The 16,187-nt window shown below is 35.2% G+C and overlaps 1 protein-coding gene and 2 long non-coding RNA genes across 3 annotated transcripts; 1 reads left to right on the plus strand and 2 right to left on the minus strand.

Annotated features, from left to right (window-relative positions):
- Positions 2,625 to 14,101, plus strand: LOC18599437. Its single transcript, XM_007029410.2, has 9 exons — positions 2,625 to 3,537; positions 4,223 to 4,314; positions 4,467 to 5,167; positions 7,245 to 7,315; positions 9,137 to 9,226; positions 9,340 to 9,546; positions 9,711 to 9,809; positions 10,610 to 10,742; positions 13,517 to 14,101. Exons 1-9 carry the CDS (start codon positions 3,172 to 3,174, stop codon positions 13,702 to 13,704), a joined length of 1,947 nt encoding a protein of 648 aa, XP_007029472.2. The 5' UTR covers positions 2,625 to 3,171; the 3' UTR covers positions 13,705 to 14,101.
- On the minus strand, positions 13,021 to 14,470 carry LOC108662235. The gene is made up of 2 exons (XR_001928048.1): positions 14,352 to 14,470; positions 13,021 to 14,012 (listed from the first exon to the last, which is right to left on the minus strand). It is a non-coding gene; the product is annotated as an uncharacterized LOC108662235 (long non-coding RNA).
- Positions 14,805 to 15,714, minus strand: LOC108662234. The gene is made up of 3 exons (XR_001928047.1): positions 15,355 to 15,714; positions 15,131 to 15,241; positions 14,805 to 15,064 (listed from the first exon to the last, which is right to left on the minus strand). It is a non-coding gene; the product is annotated as an uncharacterized LOC108662234 (long non-coding RNA).

Here is a 16,187-nt window from a genome sequence, read left to right on the forward strand (position 1 = left end):
CCATGACTGTTGAGTAGAGACTATGGATATGGGGATGTGTGGTTAATATCATGTGTACCAATTAATATGATTAATTCAATGAGTTGCTCTACATCAAGGTTTTTGCTAAAATTGCTTGTAAATGGAATTAATCATGTCGTCCGTACTACAAAAAAAGGAGGGCTTGTCTTGTACCATTTTGTTTGGACATTTCTGTCCCACATTAGACAACACAATCACAGCTCACCATTGACCGACCTCTGTACCAGATTCAGACTTGTTAGTCCTGTCTGTCTGCACCCAAAAAGCACTCACGAGCACTATTCTAATCAGTACTTGAAACCTTGTATGGTGTAGTAACAACTAGACAAATTTCCTGTCATGATGGCCCTGGCATATGACTATCATTGGCTTTCAAATTTTTCCTCCTGATGACCATCCGGGGAATTTGCTTAAAAAGGTGAAGGCAATGGTTCTTTGATGAGCCCCCTCTCCATGCATATACAATTAAGCAATAACAGAAAGGAGAGTCTAGCCTAACAAAGATGTAACTATTCAGGCAGTGCCATCATTTTGTGGCAGTGTTAAATGTCATCATTTTTATGCATGTGCCCTATCAATAGCATTCATTAAATTCTCTGCGCTTCGTCATCTGTGTTTAACCTTAATTTCTTGCCTTGGTATACACTACTCTGTCAACGGGATTAATGGTTCCCACACATTTAAAATTATTAATAAATTAATAAAATAAATAAAAAAAGTTTAAAAATTATATATATATATATATATACACACACATACATCTCTGTTGACATTTTATTCACGTGAAAGTCCACTTACTCCAAACAAAAAAATTGAGTGTTATGTTCAAAGAGACATGCTAGACTTGGCTGACTTCATTAATTATCAGTAGGAACTCTTCACAGGAAATATTAAACGATAGTTGGCATTTTTTTTTTTTTGGGTTTCATCCACTAATAATTAAATGATTTCTTGAAGTCTTCACCATATACATTGACGTTTGAATTAAAGGATTGGTTATCCACATTTTTCATTAGATTTATTCAATTTAATTATAACGTTAAATTAGATCTAAAGTTACGTTTGGCGTCTTTCTATAAGTTGAATTCATAGGAATATTATTGTTAAGAAGACGATTACTGAAATTAAATTAATGAAAAGATAGGATTATATTTCTGACATACAACATATTAAATACAGAAATTTCTTTTTCATTAATTAAATTTTTTAAGGAAAAATTCACTTTGCTTATGCTAAAAGGTGTCTTAAAAACATTTTTCATTAATAGGAGAGCTAGTGTAGCTTGCCAATAAGTTTATTACCTTGTTCTATAAACCAAAAGTCTTAATTAATGGCAATCACTTTTACAAGATGAATTTCATCGTTGCCACATATCTTTCATGTTTCCCTTTTTTTGTTTTAAATTTTCTCCAGTGACATCTATTTTCTTGCTTCTCTATATTTTAATTTGTGATTTTTTCTCTGTAGAAATGAAAATAAACTGCTAATTGGATGTGTGCAAACTGTCAGTGAAGTGTTAAAGTTGTAAAAATAAAAAAAATTGAACTTACTTTGAGTAAAAATTTGAATGAACCGAATTATTATACTTAACTAAATCGATCGAAAATCAAATTATTTTGATCGATTTCAAAAAATCGAATTGAAATATATCTTTTATGATATCTTACTAAACCTTAAGATAATATATATAAATATAAATTTCAACAAGTTCAAGTAAATTCAACAATATTTTAAATTTAATATATAATTATTGAATAGTATAAAAATTAAAAAATATATTAATATGTGAGAAATAATTTAAATTTATATTAATTCAAGTTCGATAACAATAAATCAAGTCGAACTTACCAAAATAACCACATTTACAAAACCGAACATCCTGAAAATCGTTCTAATCAAACCAAACGATGGAACTTAAACTTCAATTGAGATGGATTTTATTTGGTTGGAAATATTTTGGCTCACCCTACCATAGATCACTGAATTTCCTAAAATTGACTTGTATATCGTTTATTCGCCGCACAAAACAGTAAGGCAGGTGCTCTTCACGAGAAAGCATTCCTCCAATGCTAACAATTTTCATAAATTGACTTTGTCTCTTCGAACGTACAAGGAGTAAAAGTCAGGCCTTTATGAGCAACTATTCCAATGCTGGGAAAAATTGGAATTGGATTCTGGATTTCTTTGTGCTGACTAAAGAGACCATGAGTCGAATCTAAAGCCAAAGCAAACTTTCATCCTTCAAAAACAACTTTTCAACATTGTTGGCATACAGTTTGGCATGGCTATGGCTCATGGCTATGGCTCTCTGCCTGGCGACCAATTAATGTGTTGTACTTGTACTGATATTATTGTTGCTATCTCCTCGTTCCGCTGCCCTGTAATTTTCCTTTGGGAAATTGGGATCATCTCCTTTGCAACAAGTCGATTCAGTTGACTCAATAAATGCCATCTGTAATCAGATTTCTCTTTGTAAAAGCGGAAACAAAGAGAGAGATTCTTTGAGAAAAGGCACCCAATTCTGGCTAGTTCTGAACCGTTCAACTACAAATTTGCACATAGTCTTTGGTTGAGTTCACACTTTGGCACACCTACTTTCTGGTGGCCCCCCACTGCCGTCAATGCATAATCACCATCGTCGTCCATTTCCTCCTCTTGTTCACCAAAAGAAAACTTAAGCTTTCTTTTTGAAATATCAAAGTTTATACCTTTTGTAAAAGAAAATTAAAGGACAGATGTGGAAAAAAAAAAAGGAAGAGCTCTGGCTCTGTCACCGTGTCATGTGGTCTAAACTCTCAAAGACATTCGTTTCTTTCCTTCACAGCTTTTCTCTCTCTCTCTCTCTCTCTCTGTCCTTCCAACTCTGATTCTCTTTAACCGAAAAACAGAACCCCAAGCTCTCACGATTTCTAACATCTTTCCTTTCGGACATAACCCAACCCTCTCTCCTTCTCCTTCTCCTTCTCCCCGAATCTTTGTCTGGAAATCTTTCTTTTTCCCCAAACAAAAATATAGAAAAACCCAACCAAAAAGAAGTTAAACCCAACGAATAGGAAAAAGAGAAAGTAAAAGAAAAAGAAAAACTTCAAGATCTCATTGAAAACCCATTTCAGAACTAATCGAAAAAATGCTAATTTGAAGCTTAAAAAGATGGCCTGTCCCAAAAACTCATTCTTGTACAACGGCAGCCACTGTGCCTGCCAAGTTGGCCACTTTCTCAACCTTTCAGCCAACAGCTGCACTCTCTATGGTGGCAGCTCAGTTATACAAACTGATTCCGGGATTGATTACTATGCGGTGTCGCTTCCTCAGACCATTTTCTCATTTGATTCAATCAAGAAGTTTACTCAGTCTCAAGCTGTGTTCCTGGAAGCTACTGTTGTAATGTTGCTGTCTTGGCTCGTGTTTTGCTTCTTCTTAAGGTTTACAAAGCTAGGTGATGGGAGAAATGTTTGGTTTAGGATCAGATGGTGGATTAGTCGCTTGGATGTTTGCTTTGCTACCAGGCATTGGCTGGTTAGTCCCTTTTTCACTTCTGAGTAATGGTTCTTTTTTTCTCTTTTTGGGTTTCTTTTTGATACATTCGAACACGAAAAAGGTACCTTGTCTTTCTAGGATTCGAACTTGAGATGTCTAAGCTGAAAGTTTCAGGTTCTAAATCAAGTCGCTAATGATAACTGATAAGGTTTTTTCTTTTCTTTTCTTTTTCAACGCTTGAAATTAATCTAGATATATCTTTCATGGGTGGTTTTTTTTTTTTTTTTAAAGTTAACAAGAATGTATAGGGTGATAGCACGGCTCAATTTAGTAAGTTGGTTGTGCTTTAGATTGTCTTGAAAATTTGGGGTGACCTAGGGATTGGTATCTGTTAGCAATTTAATAAGTCCTCGTTACTGTGTTTAAATGAAATGTATTTAATTTTTGTATACTTGGAACTGGGAGTATTACTTTTTAAAAACTGGTAACTTGGATATTACTTAGGACGGTTGAAACATAGCATTCTTGCGCTTGGCTAATGTGTATGATAGTATAGCAAGATGACTTTGACATTCTAATAACTAAGGAATGATTCTGATTTCTGAAATCACAATTGTCTTCATAAAAAGTTTGTTAACATGTTCTTTCATAAAGAATGAACTTTTCCATACTTTCTTGATGTATAAACATGAAGATGCGTTAATTTTTATAATTCTTTATGTAGGATGATCAGAAGTTGGTTGTGAAACGGAAAACAGAACTTGGTGGAACTTTCTCCATTGCAAGCTGGATACTTTTCACTGGGTTGTTTGCTGCGTGAGTGAGGATAGCATCCTTTTCCAACTAGCATATGAATTACTTGATGCAAACATTTGATAATCAAATTCTTATGGATGTTTTTCTTGTGTCCTTTTGACATATGAATGCACATTGACTTATCACCGTCCCCCCTTCATGATTTTTCCTAGGTTGCTTTACCAAATCATAGAAAAGAGATCCATTGAAGTGCATAATGTGAAAGCGACAAATGCACCTGACCTAGCCTCCTTCAGGAATGACATGGAATTTAATATGACCACTATTTCTAGTATGAGCTGCTCAAACTTGCAACGCCCTACTACCTTACTTACTGGGAGTTCTGGCTTCATTGAAGGAAAAGTTTCCCCTCTTTCAAATTTTCTAAACTTTTCGTGTCACAACAGAAGCTTGGGGCCAACCATAACTCTCAAGTGCAGCAATTGCCGACTCACTCAAGATTTTATGTCCATTTCATGGCAGTTTGTTGATCTTCCAAACAGTCCTGCAAGTGCTGTTGGTTTTCAGTTCAATGTAACTGCAAAAGATCATTCTGGGAGAGGGCATGTAAGTTATGTTAGTGGAACATTGAAGAATGGAAGCAATTTTGATAATACACCAGTTACATTCAGAGGAGTGGACACAAACATATTGATATTCAATTTATTTCCTCGCGTATACCGCAGTGCAAATGATCTGAGGCTAATCCAGCCTCTGTTTCATGAATTTGTTCCGGGTTCAATTTTGAGTGAGACCTCTCAGCTCCAGGCATCACTTGAGAGTGCTAGTAATGGACAAATCAACACCACATTATATATCAACTATCTGTCTTCCTACATCATTGAGATTGAACGTCAAAATATTATCGGTGCTGGTGAGTGATTTGCTTTGCCTGTGTATCTCTGATTCAGTCTTTGGCATGTGTTATCATCTGCAACCTGATAACTTTATGCTCTTCCATCCATTATGATATCCCCTCGACATTTATGGCATTCGGCACTGTATCATTAATGGTAATCCTAGCAACATATTTATAAACTTTATATCATCTAGTTATTAAATATGTAATGACAGTTTGGATATCAATCAAGGTGTTCCATTCCTAAAGCTCCGGCTGAAGATACATGCCTTATTTGTAATCTTAACACCTTAACAAGTGGTTTCCTTTACAGCACGATAGATTCCATAATAACTAATTTTTCAACTGTCTCCAATATTGCCAGCTCTTTAGGCAGTTTATTGCATGTTGTTACTGTTGTTTTTTTTTCTTTTTTTATTCTATGATTGTTTGGTTCTCCTTGTGTCAGCAATCTATTCTTTTGTAGATAGATTGTTGCAGTATCTCCTGGTAATTGGTTGTAGATAACATTGATTAACTGTCTGTTCTTGTGAACATATCTTACAAATATGTTTGTCATGCCACCCTATTCCTGGAGAATCTGTTTTATTCTGAAATAATTTCTGTCAAATTTAGCATGTATTAGGATCACACGGATTCCATCCAGATTGGTCTTCTTCAAGTAAATTGCAAATTTGTTTTGAAGTTTCATTGTTTATCAGCTTAATCATTGAAGATTGATATTTAACTCTCTATATTATGATATTCATGTTTCTCATTATATTTTCTGCTGCTTGACTTCTTGGCATCCAGTATGTTCATTTGTTGGAGAATTTTGGATGTCTCTTACTTTGTTAATTGATACTTCTATAGGCAGGAATGTAAAGACTTAAGCCAATCAACCCCTTGAAATAAGATGATTTGGAAATGTGTTTGACATTTGGGAGTGTTGTAGACTATTTTAAGGTGACAGTCTCAGATATCTTTAATCACTTTCTCAACTTGGCTTACTTGATGAACTCCGATTAGGAGAAGATTGTACTTTAATTGAATTGACTTCTAATTGTGGCTTTCATGTGCTTTGCATTTCCTTTTTGAATCCCTCTATATTCTAGTCAAGGATGGGGTTGCCTTGCCGTACCCTTTGATTTCTCAACAGTAAAGTAGTCTGTTACCAAGACGAGCTCAATCATTTGTATTGTTCTAGTTCTTTTAGTTCTTTTTGCATGGTGAATGTTGCTTCATCATAAAGTTTGTTCTGGAGATAGGAAATTGTAACTTCAGTAAAATTGTGCCATCAGTTAAAAAGCTGCAAGATCAAGTTATAAACAAAGTATATCTGTCTTGATAGCTTGACCAAGGTTTACGGAACTTTCATTTTTTTGAGGTTGAAACTTACTAGGTTAAACATGTGGCATTTCCTTACTCCTTGGAATCTTCCTCTGGCCTCTCATATCTTTATCCCATTCTAATTCTGAAAAGAATATCATGCTACTGCTGATAATTTTTAGAAAAACAGTGTATCGAATTCAAGTCCATGCTTATGGATTTCAGACATTTCTGTCAGCTGTAGTTAAGGAATGCAGGATAAGATACTTACCTCATTCTGAATGATGCAAAAGTTCCCTCACTTTTGGAGAATCCTTTGGTTTCTGGAAGCATAGACTTTAAGACTGATAAGGAGCTTGACAATTTTGTTCAATGGAAATATTGTTTTCTTGTTCCACTTTGCTGGAGGGACATACTTTATTACGAATTATCTTAATCAGGTGCATATTATAGATCTTATGCCTATGTTGTTTTCTACCTTTCAGGGCCCTGTTAAATGCTTAATGAAGCCAAATTCTGTGCTCTTTCTTTTTCCCTTCAAAATTTTCTTCCTTGTTTTAGTTCTTTGATGAATATGATCAAAGAGATGGGGCAAGAAAATTTTGCATCTATTAAATTAGACTTCATCAGGTGCCAAAGCTAACAAAACCATTTCTTCGACATAGTTTGAAGGCATATGGTTCAAGTTTAGTTGCTGTTCTGTGTGTTGCATCACTCTGCTGGATTAATTGAAGTGTATCTCTACTCTGATATATTAATGCAATATTCTTTTTTTCACTTGCAGTGGGCTTCCTTGCAGATCTTGGTGGGCTATATTGCATTAGTATGGGGATATTTCTCTATCTCTTGGTGCAAGTAATTTTTCTCCCTCTTGAGTTTACATTTTGTTCTTTCTTTCTACCTTCCCTCTTGGTTTTCATGATAAATTGTAAAGATTTAAGTATAGATGATCAAGGACCTTATATTATCTAGACCTGATACTGTTAATTTATATTTTACCCATCTGTAGGATGCAGAGAAAGACGCTTCTAGTCAGTTTTCCTTTAATTTTAGTGGTTAACCTATCTTGGTTTGTTCTAGTTTTTCTATGTGTGGGCTGCGCTTTTGTGTTTTGATAATCTAGGTTGTTTTATGCGAAACCTTTGGCCTTTTTTATTGTTTAAAGGTTGTTTGAATTTCTTCGTTTCTATCTTGGACCTTACCTTTCTCAACTATTTGTGAGATCACGATGCGTAAAAGACTATGTCTATATATTATCTTCTACCTCAGTGTCAAATTTAGGAAAATAGAAGTTTGTAGTTAGTCAGAATAAATGGATTTGATCCTGTGTTAATGTTGTTCTTTTTTTATTATATGCAATACAAACTAAAGCTAATTTTTTCTAGGGTTGGGGGTGGCGAGATAAAGTGATAGTTGTCGGTTAATGCTCTGACATTTTGGCTTCAGAAAAAGGCTCTAAAAAGTTGGAATGTTGGCAGTTTATACAAGAAAGGAGCCTTTTATGACACTTGTGTTTAACTTATTTTAGAAAACTATTTAGGGATTCTTTATCAATATTCATGCTTTTGAGTGTTATGCATTGAGCATGTTTATCTTCCCATTTCCCCTAAAAATCCAGTGTTTGCAATTTCTCCAAATCGGGAGGATTTGGATGGAGAGGATCCTTGTTAAATTGGCTGTACAACAATTTTTAATGCTAAATTTTAATTACATACAGTCATGAACGTGCGCATGTGCACACATTCACACACATAGAGACATACATACACATTTTTCATTAAGGGAGAACATTATTGCAGAAGTCATACAACTAGTCTTTTCCATTCTTGTCAGTTATACCATACATGAATATGATATATCCATTCCTTTCCTTTCCACTCATTTTAAAACATCCAAACCAGGGATACTGTGACACTCTTATTTCCTCTCCCTCCTTTTCCCCATACCCTTTTCCTTTTCTTTCCAAACATTACCAAATGTAGAGAAATAATTACAAGTTTTTGGTCACGTAGCCACTTGTCAAATTAGTGTGCCTTACTGTTTGCCTGCTTTCTCATTTTTCCCTTCCACTTGGTCACCTGAGTTCCCCATATTATGATTTGGCATAAGCATGATTTTATACTTAAGTATAGAGCTTGTGGCCAGGTTTTAAAGTAGCTAATATAGCTAGATTCCTTGTTTTGCCTCTTTCTTGGCTTCTAAGTTTTTATTTCTAAAGTAAAGGAGATAGAAGGCATGTTTCTTGTTCTTTATTTTCCTTGAGAAACATAGATGTCCAATAACATGTAACCTGGCCTAAGTTGATAACTCACACGTTATCAATATTTAAACATAATTACAAAATACTTGTGTAAGTAATTATTCTGAGTTCCTTGTCCTTAAAAAGGATTTTACTCTGTTACATAGGGTGCTTGACTATGTTGTGAAAAAGTAGGGCCTATTCGTAACTAGAGGTAGAAAGCACATTAGTAGTTGTCTAGTTACAGTTTTGCCAGCCAGAAAAGCATATTTTGTTTCATAAATTAGTTCCAGGCTAATAAGTAATTTTTTAATTGCTTGAAACAGTCGCTAAGTTTTTGGTACTTTTATTAGTCTTTTCTCAGATTTTTTAAAAAGGAAAACTAAGATGCTTTTTAATCCAATGAATTCAAAATTCCTAACCTGCTTGGTTTGTAGTGTGAATACAGAATAAAAAAGCTCCGCAATGAAGATAGCATTTTACGGAGGATCAGAAATAGAAGAAAAGCTCAAGAACGTTGGGATAAAGTAATTTCTTGCTCATAGGAACATGTAGCCTATGTTCCATTAATCAGTTGAGTCTTTCTCTCTGCTTTAGTCCTAGTTTAATTGAGCTGAGTTAATGTGCTTCTCTTAACCAGGTGAGAAAATATGTCATGTACACGTGGGGTTGCAGTGCATTGGATAATGACAACCACTCTAAAGAGGTATCGGGCTGTGGTAGTTTCATAATTTCATCGACCCATGGTAATGGATCAATTCGTGAAGGTGGGTCATCGAGGAAGCGAAGGCATCTAAGTAATATGGATATAAATTTTAGCAAGCAAGCCAGCGTACCTAGTGAGAAGGTAGGCTTTATCAATTTCTTTTCCAACACCTACCTAATTTTGTCTTTTCTTCTTTCATTAATTAGACTAGTTAATCAAAATGAAATATTCTTTTCCTTATTTCTTTCCTGCTGTTTCAATCTTGTTAACTTATCCTGGTTTTATTTCATTTGTAAATATTGTAGAATACCAATCTAGAACAGCTGTGTAGTCAAGAAGTAATATCTTGTAAGGCAGGATCAATGTCAAGCCCTGAAGGGAGGTTCTATTCAAGAAGTGAACCTGTATGTTACTGTTCTTTTATTGTTGTTAACACAAGCGATTTTGCTTGACATGTCATGCAAAAAATTTTAGTATGAGTCATAATTTTTCTGCCCTTTTTCTTGACTTCATTTATTTATTTATTTTGAATGTTTAACCTGACTTTGCATACTCTATTTACTTAAAGAAGCCTTGGTTAACACAAGTTACCTGTAATTGGTAAATATTATGTTTTTAAGACTATTTTATTTAGTTTTACTGGGTGCATTAGTACTTGTGATAGTCAGTGTGAATTGTTCTTCTTAACTAATATTGCAATGTGTTGCCAACTAAAATACTGACTAACAGCACATCTATAACATGAAAGGCCGAACAAATTTCTTAGTTATCTTGTTTTCTGTGCTGCAGAAAGCCGTCATTGTGTGGTTTTAAGCCTTTAGAATCACTAAGAATTTGTCCAATATATCCTTGTTACCAATAATACCCTATATGCTTTGTGATTCACTTAGAGTTAAACTCCAGATTTTATTAACTTTTATTATCTTTGGATAAAGCTGTATGGCTTACTGGTTATTCCTTGTCACTGTCACGGTGTCACCTTAGGTGTTAGTTGATGAAAATAGTTGAAAATTGTGTTTCTCCTTTTTCTTCTTTTTTCTAGTTCTTTTCTTTCAGAAATACATTTGTGCCAAAGTTCAGATAAAATTTTAGCTGTTTATCAGTCTATGTGGTTATGTTAGCAATTCTATCACGAATTTTGGACCCAAATAATGCATTACTTGTGCACATAGGTGTCTAAGTCCAACCTTTTTCGCGTGTGCAGCCCCTCAAACGTGATATACCTGGATCTACAAAGGACCAGAGGAGACATTTTATTGGTTCAAATGATGCAGTTGCTGTCCCACATCAAGCAGTTTCTCTTGGTGATGATGTAATTCCTGCACCACCACCACTAGGTAAGAACTGGTGTGTAGGTTTTGCATATTAGTATTATTATCATTATCATTATCATTATCATCACATGTTGCATAAAAAGGCACAATTTGAGTTAATTGGTGCTGCGCTTTGTTTCCTTATCCACTGCTGATAACTGAACATAACTCTAAACCATGTCTTTAGTTTATTAAATCAATGAATTCTTTTTTGTGATAAAACAACCATTAAATTTTTTTTTATTTTCAAGTCATACTTAGAATTGTATTATCGATATGCAGAAGGGCTATTGGAGAGAGAGAGATGCCTTTTTAATTAGTTTGCATTTGTTACTTAATGGATTTTCAGTCTCGTGTCACGTTGCTTCTTTATCATTTAAAGATTGTGGATGTGTAAACTAAATACTCTTACATTGACAAGACCATAACGGTGCCTTAATTACCAGCTTCTATTGAAAACAGAAATTGAAAAAACTTTTATGAGTATTTTTGCAATAGCATTTTCCCTGTAATATTTTCAAGGGGGCAAGACACAGTATGGAATAATGGGCAACAAAATTTATTCAAAATTTTGGAGCAATAGCATAATCTTGTAGCATAATATAGTGTTATGGGTTTTCTTATTCTTCAGGGGAGAGTTGTACACATTGACTTTTCATTGTAGATATATCAAATAATTCTAAAATGCTCAATATTAGGAAGATCACATCACTTGTATCCTTTTATATGCCTTATATGCTTTCGAGATACTGCCTCTTAAACCTGTGACGAGAGTTGCAAATTTAAACATAATGGATAATACCATTTTGACATTTTCTTATTATAGTGAGCTAGTTGCAAGGACCTCTTTCACTCAGCCCATAGAACTGCCATTTTTTTTTTTGGGGGGTGCGGGTGGGGGTTGTTGTGGATGGGGGTTGCATCAAATTGTGCCAGTTAGTCGGCATGCGAGGCTGCAAAAATTCTGTAATATGCTTCAGACTAGCAAGTTCCTTGAGTCAGAATCGATATAGTTTTTAATCAACCTTGTAATTTTTACACTTAAACTTTCCAAAGGTTTTGCTAGATTACACTGGTTTTGATATATGATAGTACTTTAGAAGTTTATCAAAATTTAAAGTCACCTTGAAGTCAATAAACATTGTTGACATATATAAATTTTATACAGTTAGTCATAGGAAGCTTCTTTTCAGATTTTGGATGACACTCCTTAGAAACAGTGTAAATCTGTCCTTTTCAAACTCCCATTCAATGAATCAAATCCTGCTTCCCTTTGCAGTGACTGAAAATACTAGATTCTGCTTATGCATGATACCCTGTTTCTAATATATCTTCCTGAGTATTCAGTGTTTATCATCTTTTGTTAAAATATTGTCAGTGAAGTCATTTTTGTTGCCTGCAGTCATTTAAAAAGTGAGTTTATTAGGGTACTGAACCATTTCCCACCTTTATCCTCATGATTTTTTGGGCCGTTTGGCCCATTAATTCATGGTTTATGCGCTTCTAATATGCACATTATTCTTTCATCGAGAGATCCCTCCTTGCAGGCAGAGCCAATCTTCTAATTCTTCTCCTTCAATTTGAGAATTTCAATGAACATTAGCAGACTTGATAGTCATGGCATCCTCAATGATATCCTGTATTTGTTTAACCTTTCGGACAGGAGTTCGATGAAACCATTCTTCTCTGACTTTAATATATTAATGGCGCTTGCTACAACTATGGCGTATGGCATTTCCTAATACCTCAAACAAGGGACTAATTACTAAGATTTTTGTAAGCAGGGACTGGATATTTGACGTAAGATTACTAGACCAGTAAATGCTGCCATTGAGCTTTGATTGTGCCTTTGTGGTTAAAAGGTTGGGTTTACCAAAGAGTATGGTTAGAGAGGATTTTCATTAGAAAGGCATAAATTGGTTCTAGAACTAATAATCCTATTTTGGAGATTTTATGTCTGCTTGGTTCTAGATCTAATAATTCTAATTTGGAGAGTTTACGCCTGCTTCCTCTTGGAATGCCAGCTCGTAGGGCTACCAGTGTGATAACTATGATTTGCAATGAGTATCAAATATTGGCTTTCATTGGTTAAGTCATAAGAGAAAATTAAGGTGTCATCAAAAAATAAAAAAAATTCCTGGGAGAACTTCGGCTCTTGATATTCACTAGTGTCCTTCAGGTTTGGTCCTCAATGTGAAGCCCCTGGGACTTCATTGCCTGTCTGCATATTGGCATGTGATTTGCTATTGGACTTTCTGATAGGTTTGGTTGAAATCTAGAATGTGAGCTTGATGGAAAATACTGATTAAAAATGTGCCTTTCAATGGTCATTGGCATTTGAATTTTATAAATTTTGTTCAAGGTTCTGACTGTGAACTACTTTTCCCTTGTTTACTCTGTCTTATGAAGTTGTGCTTGCTTGTCCTCACTCATAACAACTCCAATAGTTTCTCTTTCTAAAGTCAACTGGCTATGAACTTTAATAGTTATTTTGTTGGGTGGTTAAATGATAACTGATACATATAGATGACTTCTTGTAACTGAAAACAGCCAGCTGAATGGTAAAAGCTAGAAATACAAATGTTAAACTGTCAGCGTTGGACTCCATTGTAAAGTAATTTGCTTGGAGATGCTCTGAAGCTCCAATTTAGAACTGCCTATTAAACACAAATCTTTCAATATGATGAACTGAAACCATATGCCTTAGTGGTGTGTTCCTCCAAAACCGTTGATAGGGACTTAACTGATGTATTTATGTTAGAGTTGCTCTTTGTAATCTTGCTTCTTATTCAATGCAGAATTCAAGTCTGGTTCTCAGATTGAGTTGTCCGATATAGAGAAGAATTTTCAACGTCTGTATGACTACAATGTCATGCTCAGAGAGAAGTTTGTAGCCACTCAATCTTTGCTTCGTGCTTTGGCTTCTAAGTCCTCAAACATCCAAGAACAGAAAGGCAAACATGACAAGCTGAGATTATCCAATTGAAAGATTTTCTCCTCATCGCCCAAGAGTTTATGGGGCTTTCTTCAGAAGTTTTTCCCATCGAAGTGTAAGGGTGATGTAGCTGTGATCCTACATCTTCAGCTTTGGTCTCTTCTGGCTCAACTAACTCTACTCAAGACCACTGCCGCCGGGAAAAAGGGACAACAGATCCAAGGAACAGCTCTCTTAATTTCATTTTGGTGGTGACATGGTTGCAGTATGTTGCTTTCTTATGGAGTCTTAACGCCGCAGGAGATGCTCTTTGGACCCATGGTACCCAGGTCTTTCTGTTGTAATTTTTGTATCATAAACTGAAAGGAGAATACAAGAGGGTTACTCATTTCATTCAAAAAGGGCTTGAGCTGTAATCAATTTCCATTTCCATATTATTTTGTGGATATCATTTTTTTAATGTAATGATTTCCACCTTAACCATAGATTTGAGGGGGTATAGGGGAAGGCATAAGGCTATCTTCCATTGCGTCCAACTATTGGATATAGAAAGCTAAAATACACACCAAGGAAAAATGAAAGAAGGAAAGAACATTTTACTCCGAATATGAAGCACATTTTATAATTTGGAAGCAAGGAATTAGCAGCTTGTGTTATTGCTTACATGTAAAGAAGATTGGACAAGCTACTCGGGATACCTCAAATTATTCGTTACTGTTGAGCGGAAGTTAGATGCTGGAAGTCTATAACTGAATCTCAAATGATTTAAGTTCATGTAAATGAATTAAATCGTATGACAAGGTTGAGTTCCCTCAGATAATCTCTTCTCCTGTGATATCTGGTACCTATAATATAAATATCCTCCTTCAACTGCTTTGGCAGTAACGGTGTGCCTGAATTCTAGAACAAATCTTCTTACAGGCTTTGGAAAGTGGCAACCTTCTAAACGCTGCTAAAATAGATTGCTTTCCAACAGGATGAACAAAGCCTTAACACAGATTCAGAACAGAATATTACTGATAGATATTTGAGACTTAGCTATCACGTATTTGCTTATATAAGACATAAGGTGCAACAAAATTAGTCAGGGAAGTGTAGGTTCTAAAGAAGATAGCTGGACAAATTTATCGAAGTGGGTTCTTATAATTTACTTGAGAATTAAACCCGGTTAACATTTTCTCTGCACATAATACAAATGATTATTTTCCTATAACATAGTTTCCTACAATCACAACCTCACAATATCTCTCAAGTCAGTACCAAAACAGACTACAGATTATTCAGGTTCAAACATCATCTTACATGGGAGAAGAATGAATCTTTTTGACTGGCACATATGACTCCTGTGCAGCTTAGATGCGCCTTCTAGTCCATGGAAAACAGATAGCTTGCAACTCTAGTCAAATGCAAACTAGTATACAAAACCTCATCAATTCTCATTAAAAGAACTTACGCAATGAGAAGACAGCAATCTCACCAGATGCAATTCCAGAAGACTCAAGCAAGCAGCTACCATGCCACCTCAGGTAAACGGTTTTCTTCTTTGCATTTCTCATTTGTGACAGTAGTATCATCATGGAGCTCTTTCCTTAACCGGTATAAATTGGAAGAAAAAATCAAAGAGCTCTTTATCTATTGTACCAAGTTCATCAGAAGAAATAAATGATCAATGTGTTATCTTGAAATGTCACTCAACCTTACTTATTGTCAATTGCCTTCGTTTCACTGCTTTTCAAAAGAACACCATCCTTAGCTGAGCGCAAACCTAAAGCATGAGCAAACATTCTCTTTGCAGCTCCTAGATGTTCTTCTTTTGAGTACTCTTTGTTAACTCTATTTCGACTTCTTCCAGGTATCCTAACATCAGAAGGCCCCTTTTGAGCTGGTTTGTCTGAAACATTCCTCTCACTAACTACCGGAGCATTATGTTTATGTGCATTGCTATTTGCTTTACTGAATGCATTGCCCGGGACAAAGACAGTATCTTGATAAGTTTCGGTTCTCAAATTATTATCAACTTCAGCCTTATCATGAATGTTCAGTTCATTAGGTTACCCTTCATGGTCCTTCAAATCCCTGGCATTAACATCTTGACTACATGAGTTTATTTTTTGGCCCAAAGCATGTGCAATCATTCGACGAGCCACAACAGGAACGGTTCTCGTACCTCTTCAACATCCATTGAAAAAATCCGCTCACGAGCAGCCAAGTAAGCTGCTTCTCTCGCCTCAAGACTAAGCTCAAAAGAAGGCAACTCCATCTTTGCTACTGAAACAAGAAAAGGCAATTTTTCAGGTCTCATCGTCCCGGTAATTAACACTTTCATGCTACTCGATAATCAATATAGACAAAACTGGAAATATATGCACAAAATTAAGTATAATAAAATAAAAAAATAAAAGGGGAAAAGAAAAAAGTCACCCCTGGACCACTTCAATCATATAATAAAATAAAAAAATAAAAGGGAAATTGAAAAGAGTCACCCCTGGACCACTTCAATCATATAGACATCGCTAAATCATTATACTGGTCTG

This window comes from Theobroma cacao, chromosome 5, assembly GCF_000208745.1.
Source record: "Theobroma cacao cultivar B97-61/B2 chromosome 5, Criollo_cocoa_genome_V2, whole genome shotgun sequence".
Lineage (NCBI taxonomy): Eukaryota > Viridiplantae > Streptophyta > Magnoliopsida > Malvales > Malvaceae > Theobroma > Theobroma cacao.

Excerpts from the sequence above, each read along its gene's own strand:
- LOC18599437 (XM_007029410.2), top strand. The coding sequence starts at position 3,172 with ATGGCCTGTCCCAAAAACTCATTCTTGTACAACGGCAGCCACTGTGCC. Across the intron at positions 3,538-4,222 it reads TTGCTACCAGGCATTGGCTG|GATGATCAGAAGTTGGTTGT; the intron begins GTTAGTCCCTTT and ends TTCTTTATGTAG. Across the intron at positions 7,316-9,136 it reads TTCTCTATCTCTTGGTGCAA|TGTGAATACAGAATAAAAAA; the intron begins GTAATTTTTCTC and ends CTTGGTTTGTAG.